At 42.8% G+C, this 21,945-nt stretch overlaps 2 protein-coding genes across 7 annotated transcripts in view; one reads left to right on the top strand and one right to left on the bottom strand.

Annotated features, from left to right (window-relative positions):
• Positions 1–21,945, top strand: part of SH3BP5 (SH3 domain binding protein 5) — a 77,752-nt gene that overhangs the window by 40,385 nt on the left and 15,422 nt on the right. Inside the window, exons 6-9 of one of the 3 annotated variants that reach the window (XM_021543364.3) lie at positions 3,231–3,273; positions 5,186–5,405; positions 8,514–8,774; positions 13,638–13,705. In XM_021543364.3, the coding sequence (XP_021399039.1) occupies positions 3,231–3,273; positions 5,186–5,405; positions 8,514–8,774; positions 13,638–13,678 (565 nt within the window). In that variant the 3' untranslated portion in view covers positions 13,679–13,705. Of the gene's footprint in view, positions 1–3,230; positions 3,274–5,185; positions 5,406–8,513; positions 8,775–9,457; positions 10,907–13,637; positions 14,185–21,945 lie in introns of those variants that run through there. The other 2 variants (XM_077786910.1, XM_021543363.2) reach the window with 2 other exon arrangements.
• Positions 11,979–21,945, bottom strand: part of CAPN7 (calpain 7) — a 31,944-nt gene continuing 21,977 nt past the window's right edge. For 3 of the 4 annotated variants that reach the window (XM_021543359.2, XM_021543360.2, XM_077786899.1), the window contains 5 exons: positions 20,210–20,355; positions 19,429–19,491; positions 16,922–17,052; positions 15,666–15,758; positions 11,979–15,585 (listed from right to left, as the gene is read on the bottom strand). In XM_021543359.2, coding sequence (XP_021399034.1) covers positions 15,441–15,585; positions 15,666–15,758; positions 16,922–17,052; positions 19,429–19,491; positions 20,210–20,355 — 578 coding nt within the window. In that variant the 3' untranslated portion in view covers positions 11,979–15,440. The remainder of the gene's footprint in view (positions 15,586–15,665; positions 15,759–16,921; positions 17,053–19,428; positions 19,492–20,209; positions 20,356–21,945) is intronic. The other variant, XM_077786901.1, reaches the window with a different exon arrangement.

Genomic DNA, 21,945 nt, shown 5'->3' with positions numbered 1-21,945 from the left:
TATATTTCACAGTCTTTTTTTTTTTTTTTTTTTTTTTTTTTTGGTATTTCCAGACTGTGGCTTGTCTAAACAATCTGCTTGCTGTACTTAGCTTTTAATCCCCTCCATCTAAAAATGACTTTTTGGTGAAATCAGTCAACTAAAACTCCATTTTGATTGGTGTTTGCTCAATTCAAGAAAGGATTAGCACTTCTCAAACAAAATTCAAGCATGTTTGCTGAAAGAGTATAGTGGTGTGACTTCCTAGAATGGGCTGCATGCTGTTTGTCTAGCACTGCACAAGGGCTGTGAAATCCATCATCAGATCACTAAACGACAGATCTGGATAAGAGCAATATCTGAGAACAGTTTTGGCTGCTGGGAGCTCCTTCCTTGTAATAAAATTTAAAATAAAGACCATGATTAAGTTGTCAGTGGGGGTCATACATAGTTTTTTATGATGGTGTGGAGCCTGGTTTCCCAGCTGCCTCTTGTGTGACGTGCCTCTGAGTTTTCATTTCTTTGCTGGAACTACCCTCAGAGGGGTGTCTTGTGTCATCCTCCTCAGGCCAAGCTGGCTTCCACTTCTCTGGAAGGATCACAGTATATTCTTTTGTCTCACAGCAGGGCTTATTGCAGTATAAACCATCTAGGTAGGGTGTTCAGGAGATCCTTTAATAAAGGGTGTATGGAAATGCCACCTCTAACCTAGTACTGATGTGAAAGATGCCTGGTGGCACAAATAGTTGTGGATGTCTTTGAAGTTATGCTATATAGGGATGTTGGAAAGGTCAGGTGTCTCCCAGCATTGCAATTTTTACATAAAGGGAAATTGCAGCTGAGCTGAAAACACCAGTGGTGTCAAGCAGCCGCAGAAACTGGGAAATGAGGCTGCTGAATTTGCAGCTGTTTGTATTGTAGGGTGTAGCTGGCCTCTAGCTGCTTTTCAGGAAGGATTTAACACCAGCATCCTGCTCTGATCTCCTCCCTGGGTGGTGTGGCAGCACCACTGTAACACTTAGGCCTTTCTGGCCTTTCGTTCATTATCTCTTTAAACTTGTGGATAGACACACTGAATGAGTTGCTCTCTTTTGGGCAGAAAATGATTTGCATTTGCTCCTTGCTTCAGTTGGGATTAGGATGTTTAAACCATTACTATTTTGAAAGCAAGACTGGGACATCCTGGAGGAAAGTCATTTAGATTATTTGCTTGGTCAAGTTGATAAGCAAAGGATTATTGGATAGTTTTGTTTTAGTTTTTCTTTTAATTTAGTTTTTGGGTGCTTACTTGCTTGTGATCTATGAATGTGCATACAGCTGCATGTTCTTAACAGTTACCAGATCTTCTGGCTCAGTGCCTCTGAGCTGTAGGATAATGAACTTGCCTGTGTTAGCTGATTTTTAAAGTGACTTTCTGCTCCAGTGACTTGGGCAAAGTGCCTTTCGCTCTTCCTATCACTGACTTGAAAAGCACTTTGTCTGTGCAGTGCCCTGGGCTCAGCCAGCCGCTGCTGCAGGACAGTGAGCAGCTCTCGTGCCCTGCTGAGTTACAGACCAGCCCTCAGTGATTACAGGGCCATGGACGTTAGGGAATGAAGGGACCCTGGGACATAGGTGTGCCTCCTCTGCCAGTGCCCTGATTCCAGCTGGCACCAGGCGCCCAGCTGTGTGTGAGCCGTGAGTGAGCCGAAGTGTTCATGTGCGAGCTCCTGCACATCAGGCTCGTGCTCTCCTTTCTGCTGCTGAGGTGGTGTTTTTCTCCCCTGCTGCATGTAAACATTCCTGCTCCTCTGTGCACGGGTGTGTGTTTGTGTGCACACACACGTGCATGTGTGGATTGCTTTTTCACACCATGCAACACTTGTGCTTGTCGCTGATAGAGAGGCGACTTTTCCCAAGGCTTGTGGAAGCTGGTGTGAGGTTAGGACTTGAGCCTGGTTGTTCCCTTCCAACTGGCATCAGGGTAAGGAATGTTGAGAATCAGGTCATTTGAGATGAGTGGGTTTCACCGCTTTCCCTGTGCATGTTTCCCTGGCACACCATTCTGTCAGTATCTGTGTGCTACCATTGCTTTGGGGTACAGTTGTAGGAGTCCTTTATCTGTTGGATCCAAATTCTCAGCTGCAGTGTTTCATTTGGCCTGGCAGGTGCACCTGTGTGGCCTTTGGCAGGGCGATGTCCCACTAAGGGAAGGCAGAGGTGCATTTTGGCTGGATCGGTGTCACTGGAAGGATTGAGACTTGGCTGTGTGCTCCTGGTGATGGTGGGAGGGTGCTTAAAAATACCAGAACTGGAAATAACCTACTCAAATGGAAACACAGCTCAGTTACTTTGTCTGTGACCATGTAGTGAATTCAACTCTTCAAACAATATAGGATCAGAAAGGCACAGTCGCACTCCTGAATTCTAGTGCACAGTCCAAAATGCAGCTGCAGTAGGGCTCAGAAGAACCTTGCTGTCAGAGGAGAAGTGCAACAGGGGTAGTTCACATTCTATTTCTTGTAAAGGCATATCTGATTTATCTCTCCCCTACTTTCCCGGAGAGCTTCTGAGAGTGGAGGAGGGTAATGAGCTGTGCTAAATAACAGGGCTATTTTTTTTTCCTGATCAGAGTTGTATCAGATGGTATTGGCTTGTGGGTTTCAAAACTTTGAGGGTGGAAAGTGGTTTCTAGGCTTTGTACTGCACCTATTGTACCCTTGTCCTCTTGCAACCTTATAAGCAAGTTGTAAGTGTAGAAAGTGCCTGGTGGGCCACTATTGGGAAGTGCTGTGCCCTTGTGTGTAGTGCTCTGACCTCTCTTCACACCCTCTCCACTGAAAAACCCAAGAACTGTCCCTCCATCCCCCACACCTGAACACAGGTGACAGGTTCACCTTCTGTAGGAATTTACATGTGCCCTGGGCTCAGAAATTAGCTGGGTAGAGAGAGGATGCCTATGCCTGAAGCTGGATGTTACATTTAAATATCTTGCAGAATCTAGGCCTGGAGGAATTGTGCTGTCAACTCCAAAAACTGGAATTTTGCAATTTGTATTTAGGTCAAAGGACCCATGGGAAATAGATGCATTAGGGAGTAAGAGAGAGACACTGAGAGCATGTGTAGGTGTTCCATCATCTGGATAGTGGTCTCCTGGGATTGCAGTGATACACAAAATAGCTGTGTTAATGCTACAAAGAGAGCAACTCCCACGCCAGTACATGGCATTCAGTCCCAGTGATTGTAAACAACTGTTCTTTGTTTTTCCACAGACCTTATTTTGAACTCAAGGCAAAGTACTACGTCCAACTAGAGGTACGTATGTAATTCAGATCCATCTGAAACTCTTTACTGCTTACAGTAAATACTGAAGTTACATCTAAAGTGCTCTGACAACTATGTTGTGTTTCTATACAAAACCAATTCAAAAGCTCTTGAGCAATTTGCTAAGCACATTTTAAAGATAAAAGACTAAGAGAGTCTTTGTTTCCTTGTGTGAAATAAGAGTGTTTGAACTCTCTCAGAACCAAAAGAGTACAGTTTGACTAAATTTGCTTATTGTAGTTTTGTGTCTGGGATTTATTTGTTTGTTGTGGGTTTCATTTTTCTTCCCCCTATGTTTTGTGCTTCAGAGTTTAACTGTGCTTGGGATGCTCTTTTATGTTCACTGGCTGGATCAATTAACAGAATATGTAACCTGCTTGTAGTACTCAAATATCATGCAGATGTGAATTTCTGATTTGGGGTTGGCATAAGAGGGATTTGGGATTTGGCTGGATAGGCTTCCAGGGCTTTTTGGCATCTCTGCACTGCATTGTGTGTGGTGCAGTGATGTCTGGCCAGTGTTTGGGCACAGCACATGCCTTGCAGGGCACAGTGGCTCTGGGTGGGCATGGCAGTTCTGTGTGGGATGGTAATCCCTGCTGTTACAGCCAGTCTTGGAGCTCCTAGGGATGGGAGGGCAGAATAGCCCTACAAATTCAAATGGAAGAATCACTCTCCTTCTACTTGATTGACTTTTGCTGCATGTGGCCCCCAAAATGGGGAGCCTGGCTCCTCACAGTTGCAGGGTAGTGGCTGGTGCTGTTGGTGTGTGGGATGGGCACAGGGCTTGAGTGGAGCACATTGCCTGGGATTGCTGGCCACAGGTGCAGGAAGGCTCCAGTGGGGTGCTGGGTCAGTTGGACCCTAGCTAGAAAAGGATTCCCACTCCTTGTCAGGGGTGCAGGGCATATCCCACAAAGGCTTTGTGAGCCCTTTCTTGCTTGAGATTCAACAGCATTTTGTAAGCCTCAGACCCTCTGGTGTGCACCTTTTTCCTTGCCAGGTTCCTGGCTTGGGCGTGCTCTCCTCTGCCTTGCCTGCCTGCAGCTGCTGCTGCATCAAGTTGAACCCTTGCCTGCCCTGGGCTGGGTGCCAGGCCAATAATCCCTGCTGCCTATAAGCATCTTTTGAGAAATTTCCTTTTTTCCATGGGCAAAGGCGCACTGTTTGTGGGCCTGTTGATTCTCCATGGCTCAGTGCCCTCCTGAAGCAAGGTGATTGTGTAAACTGTATGAAAAAAGCACAGATGGGTTTTTTGTGTATTAAAAGCAGGCATTGAGAGAACTACAGACACACAGGCAGCATTTCCCCTTTGGGAAATAGGATGCACAACACTTCTGCCCTTGCTGTAGGGTGGTGTTTGTGCCTAGGGACACGGGAACTGCTGTATTACAGCTGTCAGGGTTTGAGGTTTGCTGCTTTCTGCTCTGCAGCTTTAGTGAGCAGAAGTGACAGGTTTGGTGTTCAGCAGAGACTGAGGCTCAGCCCCCTCAAGGGTGACCCCCAGCCCTGCTGTGCTCTGCAGACCAGGGCTGCCAGCAACCCTTAGGGATGGTTCTGGGATAAGCAGTGGCATAGCTGAGAGCTGCATTCCTGTTAAGGAGAGATCCTGCATGCTCCATCTAAACAGGGCCTCTGCTCTGTGCTTTGCCAGGGGTTACAACCACACTCCAGAGGCAGTTCCAGCCCCTGGCTCCTGTGGTTTGCTTTGCTGTTGTCTCCTTCACAAGTGGTGCTGCTTGGGCCACGGTGCTTCTGAGTTCTGAACTCTCCCATGCCCTAGATACCAGCCCTGGTTTGTGCTTGCCTGTGCCCAGCCAGGGCACCTGGGCATGTAACAGGGAATTGTGTGCTGTGCCTTGTCTGTAGTGAAGGTCCATCTAATACCTGTCTGCATTGTTAGCAACTGAAGAAAACAGTGGATGACCTGCAGGCCAAACTGGCCCTGGCAAAGGGAGAGTATAAGACTGCCTTGAAAAATCTGGAGATGATCTCAGATGAGATTCATGAGAGGAGAAGATCCACTGCCATGGGACCCCGAGGATGTGGCGTGGGAGCCGAGGGGAGCAACGCCTCTGTGGAGGACCTGTCAGCAAGCAAAGCAGAGTCAGACACCGTCTCCAGTGAGTACAGAGCACTTTGTGCTTGGGAACATCCCATGGGCATTGTAAGAATTGCTGACGTTAGGGTTGTTCTGTGTATATTCTGCAGTTTTGAAATTTGCTGGCTGTTGTGGGACTGTGGCTAAGTTGTGATGCTTCTTGTTATTGCAGGAGTTGATTACATTCTTTAATAGCCAGTTTTCAAGGGAAAGGGTAATGAGTTAAAGTGCATCAGCCATTCCCTTAACATCCCTGTAATTTTTTGCACAGTGCTGTATGAAAGAGCAAATTAACACGCTCCCAAGCGTGTGTCTGATTTTACACCAGTGGTGCTGCTGGCAGTGACTCACCTGGGGTGGTTGCAGGCTATGGCAGATCATTCAGCCAATCTGGGAACAGACCTTCTGCATCAAGTGCTTGTATTCCAGTGCTGGGCCTGTGGCAGAGGGAGCTAAAGTTGTGGCTACAGTAGTACAGAAAGGTGTGATGCTCGCAGGGAAGCGTGTAGAGATAAGCTCCTTTGTGCTGCAGTCTTTTGCCATGGTGTGATTTCAGCAGAGCATGTGTGCTGTGAAGAAGCAGCAATATGCTGCTGCAGTGTGCTGAGAGGCTCTGTAGGAAAAATGTGTGACGGCAACAACCTCCAAGGAAACTCCAAACAAGTAAGGTAAACACTGCTTTCTGGTGGTACATGAGAACCTTGTGCTGCAAAGTCTGTTGTATAGTGAGTTTGCATTTGTCCTGGCTCTGGGTGAAAGTGGATAGATGGACATTACATGTGGCCTACTTTTGCCTCCTTCCTGGACACCTTTTCCCCCTCTTGATGCAGAAAGTCTTTTTCTTGCTGCCCAGTCCCACAAATTCCAATTTAATTTGTATTTTAACTACATTTCTGCAGGGAAAAGTCTAGGTCAAGATTGCAGGAGTTCATGATTGCACAATCCTGGTGCCCAAAGGCAGAAGATGCAATTTCCCCATAAACACCAGTGTGTACTGGCACTGAGGCTTTGTAGGTCCATGGTACAGCCTTGTGTGAGCTGTGGGAGCAGGGAAGCAGCCCTGGGCTGGCCTCCACCCTCTGCAATGGCAGGAGTTTCTGCACATTGTGTTGGAGCTCTCACTCAGTACTGTGCAGCTGGGACCTGAGTTGCAGCAGTAAAGGAATGCTGTGTCTGGACAGCTGATGCAGCCAAGTTTTCAGTATGGCTGCTTATCTTCTGCCACCCTTAATTCCTGAGGTGGACCTTTTCTAACCTAGGCAGGAATTGCCTCTTTTAGATACCTGCAAGTCCCCCTCCTCATACGGAAGGCCTCCTGAAAGCTTTAGGTATAACTGAGTTTTAGAGTATTTTGTGCAGAAGGAGTTCAGGGACTTAGGATATAGAGGCAGAAAGAGCCAGAAAAGCTAATGTTAATTAGTATTAGTTGCTGGCTCCCCTGGCTGCTCCTGAGGCTGCAGGCAAGGACCAGCAGTGTGGGCTCATCCCTCTCTTTGAACTGCACAGTCTGGCAAGAGTGGAAGGACATCAGCTTGTGTCTGGTGCCAACACAGAAGTGGGTTATGACAGGGCAGGACTAGCAGCCTGGATTAAATTCTCATTGTAATGTGCGGGAAGGTTTCCACCAAGGTCGTTTTATATCCTGATTTATGTCTGCTGGAGTTGTATAAAACACCTCGTCATCAGCAGGAGTTTCTTGGCCCTTGCAGATGCTCTTGTGCGTTACAGTGAATTTAGACAGTGAAAAGGAAGTTACAGTTTAAGTTGTGCCTCGTGTAGACTGCCTGATGTCAGTGCTTCTTGCCAAGCAGAGGACTCTAATTGGAAACATCTTTTTTGCCAAACCTTTTATTGCTTTCACCCCCCACAAAGTCATCTGTACTGCTCACCATATATTGATGAAACGCAGCAAGTGAGAAGAAAAGCCCCTCTGCAGTCTTAGATTTGACTTAATTAAAAACAAGACAACAAAATCCAAACTGCAAGAAAAGCTGTCTCTGAGTATGAAGTGCCCTGGAGAGACGGTGGGATAGTGTTGTTACCCATTTTATGTTTGAAGCCTTTTTGGGGCAATTTTGCAATGTGTAAGTGCAGTTCTGCAATCTGCAAGTCCAGCAGAAAGAGGCTGAACATCTCTGCCATAAAAATGGCAGTAGCAACCTCTGTTGGCACCTTTGTGTCCAAGTGGTGCCTGTGAGCCCCAGGCTGCCAAGGTGGCAGGAGAACTTCTTTGAGGCTTCTTCTTTGAGCCATTTTGTTAATGCTGCTGCTTTGACCCTGCTGCTCTTCCAGGGCAGTTCTGAGCCTCACTAACAAAGCCAGGAATCACAAGGAGGAGGAATTGAAGATAACCTCAGGTCACTGTGGATATCTTGCTGTGTCTGGGACTTCTTCAGGCCAGTGTGATTCCAGCACTCTTGTGTGGTATAGAGGCTGATGTGTATAAAGAACCTTCTGATCCCAGTAGGAGTGCTTGTGTGCAGAATTCTTTGGTCCCCATCCTGCAATGAGCCTCTGAAGTGTGTTGAATTTCAGCAAAATCTACACCCTTGTGTTGCACAAAATGGAGCCTTCTTTAGTGGCTTTCTCCTCATGTTGTTCATAAGGTCCCTGCAGCTTAATCCAGAAAGACAGTTTGGAGCAAGTTTGCTTTAATTAGAATTCAGATCTGAGCAAACACAAGCAGGGAAAATAATTTTTTTTAAATTTGGTGTTGTTTGGTGATCCTCTTTCAAAAAGAAATCTTGGGACCTGTGTATTTCTGATTAGCATCTTAACCAGGAGGCTGCACAGGGATCAAGGTAGCACTGGCGGAGGCAGACACAGGGAATTAGGCTGTAACCTAAGTTGTATACTGAAGACCACAAATTAACAAGGCCAGCAGGGCCAGTAAAAATCCAAGAGTTTCTTGGCATGAGGAGCAGTAGCTAATGCAGAGCTGGCCTTGCAGGGCCTGGCTGGCAGGTGTGCTGCTGCCCAGGGCAGAACCAGGCTAAGGCTTTGCGCAGGGGCAGCCCTTGGGTTAGCAGTTGTGTCTGTGTATGGAAGATGAGAACCTGAAAAACTGCCTTTGGGAAAGTGCAGGAGGGGAGGCTAAATTACTAACTGGAATATTCTTTGAACATTGCAGTGGCTTCGGAAGTGTTTGAGGATGATAATGGCAGCAGCTTTGTGTCTGAAGAAGATTCAGAAACTCAGTCAGTGTCGAGCTTCAGCTCTGGTCCTACGAGTCCCTGTGAGGTACCCACTCAGTTTCCTCCTGTGACACGACCTGGAAGCCTGGACCTGCCCAGCCCTGTCTCCCTCTCTGAGTTTGGGATGATCTTCCCTGTCCTGGGCCCCCGGAGTGAATGCAGTGGGGCCTCCTCCCCTGAGTGTGAAGCTGAAAGAGGTATGCACAGCTGGATACACCCTGGGCCAGTGTTCTTCACCTTCATAAAGGGAGCAGGAAAACTTTCCCAGCTCCCCTAGGCATATGCCAGGGAATGCTCAGAGCTGCTGGCCGCTTCTTTGGGGAATAAAATTGTGGAAGGGCCTGTATCTCAAAGTTAACAGCGATGTCTGTAATGTATTCATTACTGTTCTCCTGGCTGGAACATTCCCCAGTTCTGTCTTAGTGCAGGGGTTTGAGATTTCTCACTAAATAAGTGATCAGTGGGATTCTCAAGGTACATTTATTTGGAGGAAAATCTGAGTTTATTTATTTAAATTACTGTCCTGCTTTTTGAAAATATAGCTTTCCAGGGGAAAGAAAACCAAACCAAAATCCCCACAAAAAATTACATGCCAGAAGGAGCTTCTTGCAGGCTCTGCCAGCCCTGGCTAACTAATTCAGACTAGAGGATTATCACTGCCTTTGTCTGCTCCATTTTAAGGCTGTTCTCACTAATTTGCTGATGCAGTGCACAAGATGAGCATGGTTTGGAAGGCTAACTTGGTTTTGTTAAAGCATCTTGCTCCTGCTCCTGTAATTTCTGTGTGCTTTGGCAAAGGAAGCTGCAGAGGCACCTGCTTGAAGCTTAACTTGCAGAATGAAATCCGGGTTTAACATTCAGTTTAATCCTTTCTTTGCAGGGGATAGGGCAGAAGGGGCTGAGAACAAGACAAGCGACAGAGTGAACAAGAATAGGAGCAGCACCAGGAGCAGCTCCACGGAAGGGCTGGCTCTGGATAACCGAATGAAGCAGCTCTCCCTTCAGTGCATGAAAATCAAAGAGGGAATATGTGCGGGCAGGAAAGCTGCCCAGATTGGCTGAGGCCTTCTCGTGCCCCAGCCTGAATAATGGGAGTCTAAATATTTATACATGAACTTCTAAGTGTTTGAAGAACGTTGTGCCAATAATATATGCCAAATCTTAAGCGTTTACTCTGAGAATTTAAAAATGCACTAAGAAGTTTAATTGATGTGGAGGGCTGAAGTTTTTATTCAGTAAATCCTTTGTAGGCAGGACGAGTTATCAAATGTTTAAGCTGTGCTAATATTTCACAGACTTTGTAAATTTTTTTGTAGCAGCCTGGCTGAAGCAATAACTAGTAATGTTCCCGTGTAAATTCATGCCAGTCGGGGGTTGAAATTCAAGCCAGACTTTTGCAGAGAGTGGTTTGGCTTTGGTTTTGTAGAATGAAATGCTCTTTAGATAAAACCAATCTCTTGAGTACAGGTGGCATAACCTTTAAACATCTGTATTGGTCTGTATTATGCTGAAACTGTAGAAATATTTTGTATACAGGAAAGCTGTTGCATGTGTGGGGTCTGAAAGCCTTCACTTTTCCCTTGGTGCTCACAGAAAGGATAAAATGCGTCATGTCTCTAAAAGCCTATAAAACAGATGGATGACAGGAAGGGGATGGTAATGCCCAGCAGTGAGAGGCCCTTTCTAGACACCTTCCTGAGTCTGGCTTGGACTCTGCAGGTGATTCCAGTGACCAAAAAAGAGTTGATTGGCCCCTTGCCCTTCTGCTTCCCTGAGAAGTGAAGAATTATTTTTCAGCACTTTAAGTGTATTTTTTTTCCTCAAAAATGGGAGTCATAGATGTTTTCAGAATGATTATGATAAGGGGTTTTCCCTTGAAATATGCATGAAGAAAAGGATTTGCCAGTGTAGATTGACAATGTGTTCTTAAGCTTCTCTGTAGGTTGTACTGTGTGGGGGTTTATAACTGTTAAAGGAACTTGGGATTTTAGTATGCCCTAGACAAAGTGTTCAATAAAACTAGAAAGGGCACGGGGCATGTTTTGCCAGCAGCTGTTAGGCAGTAGTAGTGTCTGATAATTATGCTAATAAGTGGTAGTAAAAATCCTAGGACTCTTCAGTTTTGGTGACTAAGCATTTCTGAAAGCACCATTTTCTCTAAAATGTCAGTTTATATTGTTAATTTGATGGGAATCTGAGTATTGCCCAAAGTATTTTCTATTCTGTTTTTGCAGTCCTGTTGTATTTCATCCCTGCCACAGCTTGTGTATCTATTCTCAAAGTTAATGTAAAATTCTTCACACTACAGTAAACATTTTTGTTTTCCACATTTTGAGTCTGTGCAAGTGAAGTTTATCTCAAGTGCTAGGAACCAATCTTCTCCCACAGCAAGTTTAGCCTACAAATATACACTTCCAGCTGAAGACTGCAGGCTGAGGTCACACTGGTGTTAGAATCCATTGTGGTACATGAGCAACTGGTGCCTCTTTCCAGCTTTCCAAATCCCTGCATATGTGACTCACTTTTTATTCTGAACTGTGCCACAAGACCACAACTTCAGTCAGGCTCTCCAAAACCTCCTTATTCTGCAGGAGGAGGGAGGTATTCTGTTACATAAGACCTCTGTACCTAATGCTGCTGAAATTGGCTGTAAAGCTGTGCAGAATTGGAGGCAAAGAATCCTGTTTTTATAGTGAAATAGATTAATCACATTATAGCTGTTAAGCTGTAATTGTGTTAGGCATTTATATATTTGCATCTTCTGAAGACTTTAAGGCTGAAACCTTTCACTGCCAGCAGTTCCCTGGCCCAGAAAATGCTTAGGAAGGAAATCTGTGGTTCCAACTTCTGATGTGACCATTACCTGGGAAGAATTTGGGATAGACAGTATTAAATATGAAAAGCAGTACAGGAGTGGCACATTGTATTAAGTGTTTTATTTACACTTCCATAGCCAAGCTATTGTCTGTGTTGCATTTAGAAAAACTGGCAGAGGTCTTTGTGGTTGAATTCACTTTTGCACACCTCCCAGTCAACATCTGTTACATTTTCTTGGGTTCTTTGAATGGTTCCTTTGGTGGTGATTTTTTTTTTTCCTTTTATTTTTTTAACCTCTCGTTATCAAATTCCTTCTCATCTTGCCAGTTCTGACTGGAAACCCAAACTTCCCACACTTTGTGTGTGTGTGGCCTTGCCTATGTCCTGGTTGGGTTCAGCTCCCAACTGCATAAACCATTGTTTTGGAAGTTTGAAAGGGTGTGGAAACCATTCTGCCCACCCTTTTCTACCACCCTGCTGCAAGGGTTGCTGAAAGATTGTGGTGCAGCCTTCGTCCTTTGGTGAGCCTCAGACTTGGCATGTAAATCACCCTTCAAATGTGCAAGCAAACAGGCAGAACTGTGTGTCTAATAAATTAATGGAAAACTCATTTTATTTTAAACTTCATAAAAGCCATAATCATAAATATGACAGACTTAAATGAACACACATTGCTATGTAGTACAAGTAAGGGAACAAGCTTTCTCCAGTTAGTTTTTACTTAAACTCTTCGTGGATTCTGAAGTGTAACATGATGGTAGCTGCCTTCATGGGTATAAAAATAAGCCTCTGGTGTATCAAAGTATACATGATTGCTTCATCTGCCCTGATGTGAGAATGTATAAAGCCAGTATTAACCTAGGAGTTCTACTTCTCTTTGGTATTATCAAACGATTTCAATGTCCTTTTAGATAAAGCAATGAAAACCTCTACTGTATGTACACACACTTAGATCTAAATAGGTGGCTGTTCAAAGGCTGCAGACATTGTGTGGTTAAATGCATAATTACTGTACAAAATAGTTACATGAAGCTTGCAGCAGGAGACTAGGACTGAACTCAGACTCACAGTCTGGGGCAGGTGTTGATACCATTCATCCATGGTACAATGTCTCACTGCATCTTTGAGAACGGAGAGATCGGATCAACCAAGGGCTAACTTGTGTCTTCCTAACACAACAAACTACATTCTCTCTCGTATGGTTCAAAAAGTGCTAAACAGTACAGGGAAAAGAAAATATTAACTTAGTGGTCTGAGTTTGTGTTAAAATCTAAGGATCAGTTCACTTTGCAATAATTTTTCTAGACTTACTTGTGGAAAATATATAAAAGTATATATTTGACAGAAAATATTAAAGCAAATCCTAATGCTTACATCAATGCTTTTTCTTAAGAAAAAAGGACAAGAAAATTTCGTTGTAAAATAAATTTGCCATAACCAGAATCCCTAGGTTGCAATTTATATGGATATTTTGTAGTACCTCTGAAATACTTCACCTGAGTGTTCTGTCCTGTATCTGAAGGGAAGTGCACAGTGATGGCATTCTAGTAGCCTATCCAGATGCAATATTTGAATAGAATTTGCTTTATATATATAAGATTGACAGTAAGATTAAGTCCTATGCACTAATGGGGATAAGCCAAATCCACTGACTGTTCTGAATGCGTAAGAAATATTGGCATATCCTGGTGGGGACAGGATCCTTTGGCCTTAATGTTTTTGCCTGGCATTAGGAAAGTGAGTACATTTCTTACTTTTTAGTTCAGTTCAGTTTAAGTTCAGCACAGTACGGAAGCTGAGCCTTCTGCTCATTTCATGCAGCATAAGCTTTGGCACTAACTTGTGCTCAGGGGGAAAGAGAAAGGAAAACTCCTTCCTTCCGAGTAGGAACCAACTACTGAAGAACAACAACAGATTTTCCTGTAGGCAAGTCTACCAGCTTGATCTCAAACAGCAGAGAATGTGCAAGAAATTGCTGCTGAAAGCTGGCACTTCTGGCATCTGCCTTTTGTACTGCCAAAAAGATACTCAGTTCATACTTCCCCACTACTTCCAACTTTAGAGGTGATAAGATGGAGGACTCTCCTGCTACTCTGGTTTAGCCTCGGCTAAAAACTTAACAGAAATCTGTAGGGAAAATGGGCGTTGAATGAAATTTTCATATTTTATGGATGAAGCAGTCCTTGGCACATACTCCAAAAGCCAAGCATAACCACAAAGAACCTAATCTGTTTTCTTCTCAGCTTGCAACCATGCTGTTCCTTCTGTTGATTTATTGCACTAAACATCAGAGACTTACCTGCAAAAGAAGGTAAGTCACTCTGTGACAAACTTGTCATGAATTCCCTAGCCCAGATGGTCTCTGAGAGAACTCCAGTCAGCAAGGCATGTGTTTTCCAAGGCAGGAGCTATCCCTGCCCTTTCAGAGCCAGATACTTGTTAAGCAGCTGTCTGATGAAGGAAATGAAACAAAAGGAGAGGAGAGGACTAAACAGCAGATTTCTGTGGGAATAACTTTAGCCCACAGCTATTTCTGGTGCTATTGTAGAATGTATGTTCAGTTTCCCAGTGGCTAAGTGACACCTGTAATCTAAAGCAAGATTTAAATGCTACCTTTTTGCTTGGAAAACTGCCAAACCAATGTGAATGGCAGCAAAATTCCCATGGCTGTTTTAAAAACACCCTCTCCCTCAGCTGTGAAATACTGTAAATTTTGTAAAAATGACAAAATTTAATCAATTTTGGGATCTGTCAGGCAGTTGGTATTAAATAAAAGCTGCTCATCTTGAATTCACTTCAGATACAATTTATACAGATCTAGAGGAAGAACACATACAGGGGGAACTTCTAAAAAAATAACTTGTTCTGCATTAATCCCACCTCCACTATTTTCTTAAGAACTGTGACCCTGCTTCTATTGATGACACTGGCCTTGTGCTCAATTCCTTCACTGGTGTCATTTTAAAAGGAAAAAAGTATATTTTCAAAGATGTCTTGTATAATTGAATCAGCAAGTGCCTTCCTTGAAGCTGTGGTGTATTGGGAGAGAGATTTAAATGATCCTTCCCTACATGACACATACTTACAAAAGTGATGAAAATAAAACATTTCTTTGCTGAGCTGCTGATGGTGGGCAGTTCCCCATCTCCCTGCACCAGTAACTGAGACTACCCTCAGTGGATACAGTGAATCATACAGGGGATCTTCAGATGAAAACCTTTCACAGCTGCTCATAGAAGGCTGTGCTGCACTGCCTGATCACTACTGCTGGATGATCTCCTGTCTTTCCTGCTCCTCAGGATCAACCTAGGTCTGGCAGATAGCAGGAAGAAAGCCACAGAACCTCATGCTGTATTATGTGCTAAAGTCATACAGATATGAAGTAACAGCTCTCAAGGTACACATAACATAAGCAAAGCACTTGCTTTGCTTTTAGAAATAGCTAAAGCTGGAACCTTCTTTTTCCTTTATTCCTATATACATATTCCAGATAAGATGACACATGGAATACTCTTGACTCAGCAGTAGTACATTTACATTTAGATTTGAGAACCCGTTCAGTGCTGAAAACATTACAGATAGCAGCACAAATGTGTAATAAAAGCTATTTGGTCCTGAGACTGAATAAGCAGAATACACAAGAATATTTTTTCTTACATGTTTACTTTTAAGAATAGAATCTTTAGCTCCTATACCTTGTATGTGGGGAGGAGAGAATTTCAATGCTAGTTTTTCTTGTAACTCAGTAGACTTTGATTCAAAGTGTGGAAAAACTGCAATAAATTGAGTTCTGCTGGTTCATTTGAATATATGCATTTTAGCCTATTCCCAAGCCTGTTGAACAGTGCTCACTCCTAGACCACAGCAGCAAACCCACAGCCAACTCCCTGCCATAATTAACTGGCAATCTGTGATTCCATGCTTTTGGCTATAAATCAGGATGTAATTTTCTTTTGTGCATGTGTAGTAAGGGTTCTTCACCTGTTCTCAGGCTGCTGGACAGATCAAAACCATCTCCTTAAACAACACTACACAGTTCTGTCTCCTCACTGCAGCTGTGACACCTTAAGAGGAGTAGTACTGTTAAAATCTAAGAAAAAAGGCCCTTCTTGTTGAGGCAGGAATGTGGTGGGGATAATGTTGTAAACTCCAGCAAATGTGTTCTCCACCTCCAAGTAGCAAAATCCACACCTATGATAAAGAAAACTACCTGTTAGAAATGGGATCTTAAGTATGTTTCAAACCTCTGTACAGACTTCATTAAGTGTTACCTGTAGTCACCACTGCTTTTTTTCTGAAAGCCATAGGAACCAGGATCTCCCACTGTTGAGACGGTGACAAGTTCAAAGCCAACACTGTATTGCCTGCAAGTGACATGACAAACTTGCTTTAGATACTTGGGTCATCAGGATTATCTTGAAGAGGGCTAGTTATTAAAAATTATACAGTATAACTGAAAGACATCTAAAACTTTTGCCACATTTATGACAAAAATGTTAAGTCAAATTTACCATGACATGAATGTAGTATTTGGAGGAAGAGAGAACTCGGTTCAGTTTTAAAACTAGACTATAGGGAAAATGCCTGCCAGAAGCCTGCCTGTGCACTCAAGCAGAATTCAAGTAGTTAAGCTTGTGACACACTGCTGTGCCACATGGCAGAGATCCTGGGGTGTGATCAGATTGCCACTGGAGGACTCAGTGTCAGTGACCTCAGCAGAATTTCTCATGTTGCAATACAACTTGGGACACTTCGTCTGCTCCTGTTAATGCATGTGACAGGCACCACTGCCCCTGTCCTTCAAACTACCCAACTATGATGTGCAAGTGCAGGGAAAAAGGCAAACAAAGAACTGCTTAATTCATGGAACCATGCAGCCTCTGCCTTCATCTTCATTTCATGAGAGAAGGAGTTTCCTCAAAGAGGGTAGGAGAGATAGAAAAGTGTTGCCATTTTGTAGGGCCCACTGTACAGCTTTGCAAAAGATAAGCAGCTGACTGCAGGTCAGATGTTGCTATTCAGAAGTACTGAATTCTGGTATTTTGAGGTAATCATTAATTGTTCCAAAGGAATTTGGCCTGCATAAGTCTATTTTATGGGACATTGACATCCAGCACTTCTCCTGTCCTGCTAGTAGCAGAGTAAATGCACTTTCAGAGGTGTTTGAGAGTTGTAAGGGTTTAGTATCTTGCATATTAGCTCTACTACAAAATAAAAGGAATTATGATCATAATCAGTTTTAATTAGCAATCCTTTACACCTTCTTCCCTAGCTCTGCTCAGACCCCAAAACTTAAAGAGAAAGGAAGGATGCTTTCCTTATAGGTCAAGGATTTCCCTCAGTAGTTAATGTGTAGATTTAAAACATTATTGGTGGTAAAGATAGAAACAAATAGTAGTAAATCTGAGTCAACACCTTTTCTGGATTTTCCATGAGCTTCCCACCCTCCCCAAGGGGATACTGACAAAGCTTTCTCTTTGGCATGCAATGCCTTCATTGTATTGAAGCATAAGTACTTTCTACAAACCTTGGCCCCCGTAGTTCAATTAGCAATGGTCCATTCTTGTCTAGCTGGAATTGATAAATGGGGTTATTTTTGTAGGTGTCTCTGAAGTTTCCACATCCTCCAGCACTGTGACCTTTCCACTGTCCATTAACCTGAAAGAAGTCAAAAGTACAGAAAACAGATCCTGAGGATTTCTATTGCTTATATATACACACAAACAAGGTTAGAGGGTCCTCTCACTAGAGATTACTGACTCTCCTAATTTTTAAAGTGAAGTGAAAGATGGTGTTAAGCATTCATGAAGTCTTGTCTCCTCGATCAGACTTACATCCCTGATAAATGTACTGTATTTTTCCAGCTTACATTAAACAAGCACTGAGTGACTGTTTATGACTGCGACAAAATGCAGCTAGCAGAAGACCCACATTCCCATCTGTCCCACGCCTACTAGACTACACAGTTTATTTTTTTTGTCCTCAGACACTCTCTGTTGGGTTAAATGAGAAACAGCAGCAATACAAGCAGTACAACACTAATAGTGTTGTAGCTTTTGCTTTTAAAGATCTCTGCCTCCAGCCCTGTCCATCACCTCTATGCACTCTGTGAACCAGCACTGCAATGACAAGATAACCACAAGAACAGATTCTGCAAGGATAAAGACACTCAAGAGGAAAAGTGCTGCTCAGACTGAGAAGCAGGCCGTCTGTTTCCAAGCTCCTCTTGCTAGTCATTAAACTGAAAGGTTAGATCATATGGCATGCCAGGCATTCCCACAGATTTATAGCTGATATCCATGTCTCTTGTTGCTTCTTTCCTGTCTCTGTCAAATCATTTTCCCTTCTGATTTAATTTCTCCAATCAGTGCCCAACCCCTCAAACATGGTAAGTACAAAACCAAGGGGAATTTCTCCCCCTACCATGCTACTACCCAGGGACCTAGAATTGCTGTCTGCTGTGGAGCTTTCTAGACCTTTTCCACTTCTGCTGCACTTAATTCCAGGAATCTCATCAGGGCTTGGTGAGCTCCAGAGGTGACCACTTGACTCCAGTATAGGACATCTAACAGAACCCGTTTTTACTGCTAAACTGTGATTTGTTTCTCTGCTTGCTTTTGAGTGTGATGACTGCTAAGTGATCACAAACAGGCATTAAATACAGGCAACTAACCTTTTGTATTCAATCTTCAATCCTAAAGACAGGACTGGCATTGGATAGATAGAATATACCTTTTTTTTTTTTTTTTTGCATACTAGGCATGTTCAAATAATCAACAGGAGTTTTCTACACACCTATTTCTCTTTTCAAACATATTACAACATAAAATGGATGTCCGCCTCAAACAGGCTTTTCACCTTGAATATGTTTTTGACCTCTTAAAACACTTCCTCAAAGTAAGCCCAGTTTTTAATAGCTATATAGGACAATGATTTCTGGAAGAGCCAAACAAATAATTTTGCTGTTCCCAGGAATCTCTCTATTCACTCACCATTCCCTAGAACAGGCTTCAAGGGACTGTTCCAGTAATAACAGCTGGTATGGAACATTGAACCCGAGAGCCAAGCTGCAAGCAGCTTGTCCCCCTGACCACACTGCCAAGTAATGCAGTCCTGGGCTTCAGGCACAAATGTCCTAGAAAATGGACTGTTCCACTGTGGCTCAAACTCCCTTATTTCTCTCTTCCTAAACAATTTCTGTTTGGACAGAAGACTTCTGACTACAGCAGGATTCCCTAGGGTATGCATGGTAGGTACAGAGGTAAAGCTGCTTGCTGGTTTATTCTTTCCTGAGGATAAAAATGCTAAAACATGAAAATACATGCAAGTTACTTTATCCTCTGAGCTCTTGGCTATATTTATACTTCAGCTGAAGGTGTAACTGCAGCTCATGTTGACAGCTGAAGTATGAATGGCAGCTGGCCCCAACACTGCCTGAGCTTCTGACCTAGTTTCAGTCAAGTTTTTTACTCTTCCCCCGTCTTCCTATACTCTCAGGGAGCGTACAATGGGAGGGATATACTTTCTCAGGAAATGTACAATGGATATACTTCCTTGATCCTGTCTGGGAGTAGGAGTGCTTATTCCAATTGTTACAGACCCTTGAGGTATCTTTGCAAAATTTAGGAACAGTTATGTGTTGTGATATTGCCATCCTAAGTTTGTTTCTTATGGTCTTGCTACTGGTGCCTTTGGTTTGGCATTGCTAATTTTGTCCCATCATGCCAGGAGTTCTTCCAAGAAAATCATGCAATTCTCCCAAGGATAAATGAGCAATACTTCTGGGGGGTTTTCACTCTGCACCATTACTAGCACAACCTGATTTCTGCAGAGTGATGACTTATTAGGATATGTGTTCTTGTTCCAAAAGCCAGTCTGTTCTACAAAGGCTTTGCAGCATGTCTGCAATGGCACAGCTGCAATACACTCTGTAGTGGAGGTGGGGCAGTAATATCAAAATATATTTAAAAACCTTGTACATCTCAAATATGGAAAAGCCAAGCCAGTGATGCATAAAAGAAAATGTTTCTTTACCCGTTTGGAAACGGTGTAAGGCGTAGGAATCTTGGAAAAGGTGAACTTGCACAAGGAATACACCTGTGTTGTAAAAAGAAGCAGCAGGTCACACATTCATCTTGCACTTTTCAAAGGCAATCATGACAAATTAAAAGAAAGCAGAATTGTCTACACAACATTTTTAGATACTTGTTCACTACTTGTCTGTATTATCCATCAGATGACCCTGTGTCAAACTCAAAATTAAGAACAGTGCTGGGACTAAGACTTAGTTCTACCTAATTTTCTTTAAAACCCTGCTCCCCACCCCCCCAAAAAAAAGCCAACCAACCAACCCAAACCCAACCAGAAAAACCAAAAAAGCAAAACAGAAACAATCTGCATTTCATTCTTTTTTTCAGTGAAAAAAAAGCTAGCATTGATCATTATTTGACTCAGCAGTTAACAGAAAAACCCAAATCGTAAGTTAAGACCTAGAGAAGTCAAAAAAACGTTTGAATCTTAACCAGGATCTAAAATAGGTTTGTTTTGGATACATAGAGAGCCAATGATCTGCCTGTACATAGATACTTTTTATTCTAGAAAGTAATTGTATTTTTCAGCTGATTTTGTTACTAAAATGTTACTATAAATGTAGACTATTATCAAACACATCATCCACTGGTTCTGCTCCATCACTCATAGCTTCCCTCCCCAAGATAGCAATATTAATTCAGAAGTACCCTTTTAATCAAATTTAAAAACAAAGAACACTTTACAGTTTAATTGCTTACAGTGATTATGAAACAAGAGCACATACCCTGATGGTGTAATGGATGGTGTTTTGTTTCTCATACTGGGACACCACTAAGGTGAATGTATGGGAACCTGGAGAGGTCAGCTTTATCTTGGTCAGATAATGAGGACTGTTAATCCGAATACCATCAATATAAGGAGGAGGATCAGCTAAAAAAGAAAAGGATGAACATTTTTTCCTGACCAAAAAACCTCCTAGCTTGGTAAACTTCTAAGATTAGACTGATCAGACCTGAGTGCTCTGAACAGATGAGAGCCTCATCAACTATTGTTTTCAGGAGAGGTACATCACACATGACAAGACACAAATTCTGTTCTTGAAGGTACAGCTTAAATCCCAAGACTTGCAAGGACTGCTTATCCATCTCCACCAGTGTCACTACTCAAAGACTGCTGTAATTATGTTGAAATTTCAAGAGAAAGATAATGCATGTTTAAGCACTCTTTGAAAATCTCTGAATTGTCTGCTCTTTTTCCATTGGCTGGACAGTTCCAGAATGCCAGCTGCCAAAACTTTGGCCACCTCGTAAATAATACTTCAAAACATTTTAATTCCTTTAACTAAATCACACACGCTTTCTGTCCCTCTCTCTTCAAATCCCTGTGATCATTACACAAATGCAGTTGCACCCCAATACCAATGCCACATGTGGTACTTAGAAAGATCCCAAATGTTTGCTTTTATTATAATTAGACAGTGTAATTTGTTATTTGGCCTATAATTGGTTCTTTCCAGACTTCTTTTAATTTCAGTGAAGCAGGACCAAGTCTAGCCAATTAGTTCAATAGGCCCAGGATCAGGTCCTTTTATTTTCTTCTACAAAGCAACATGGGAGAAGGGAAAGGATTAATATAAAACAATAAGAAGCTTAGGAATGGGAAATCTCGGCCTTGCTGCCAAAGGATTAAGCTGCTTTGTTCTCATCTCATTTTAACAGATGGTTAAAAATAATACTGCAGCTTGACCAATCTATTTCCATGGAAAAAGGTTTTAAACAAGTTTGAGCTCGTGAGATCAGAAGTTTTTAAAGGAGTTTGTGTAGCAAGACAAAACATATGAATCATTCAGTTTTTCCTACTGGACTTGCCAGGCTGTCTTCTTCAAGCACTACTGAACAATTCCCTCTACTGTACAATTGTGTTTGGGTTTACCCAGTTAAGAACATTTTCAGTGAGACACACGTGTAAAATAAGCACTGCTACAACTACCAGGAACACCAGAAGCAACTTGGGCGTTTATTTCTCCTCACAGAGGAGCTCTTGCAAAACCAGATGATGTCAGGTGTCAACAGATCTTTCCACAGAATGATTTGGGTTCTCAGGGAAGCTTGGATTCTGGGGGAATTGGTCACCAGAGTTCACTGAACAAGATCAGATGCAAACAATGCAATGCTTATTAGCCATTCCAATAGAAAAAATCCCATAAATTCCATTCTTTGGTGAAAAAAAGCTTTAAAAATCTACTAAGGGAGCTGTTGTATGAGCAGTTACCTGAATGCAAACCTGGTTCTAAAAAGGTTCCTATCTGTAAAAGCAACCAGACAAATCCCACTTGTTTTAGGATGCACTTTCATTGAATAATTCCAAGGAATATTTCTAGCAATCTCTAACTTAACAGACAGAATAAATAAAAATATGATCTTACTAGCTCTACTTTAAAGCTTCAGTCTATCCATTCAGCCTGGGCATTACATTTATCCCTGTGTCTCAGATCTGCTATCTCTTGAAATAAAGCATATT

The sequence above is a fragment of the Lonchura striata genome, chromosome 1, assembly GCF_046129695.1.
Source record: "Lonchura striata isolate bLonStr1 chromosome 1, bLonStr1.mat, whole genome shotgun sequence".
NCBI lineage: Eukaryota > Metazoa > Chordata > Aves > Passeriformes > Estrildidae > Lonchura > Lonchura striata.
Note: the sequence above shows the minus strand (reverse complement) of the source record. Positions and strands in the feature narration are given on the sequence as shown.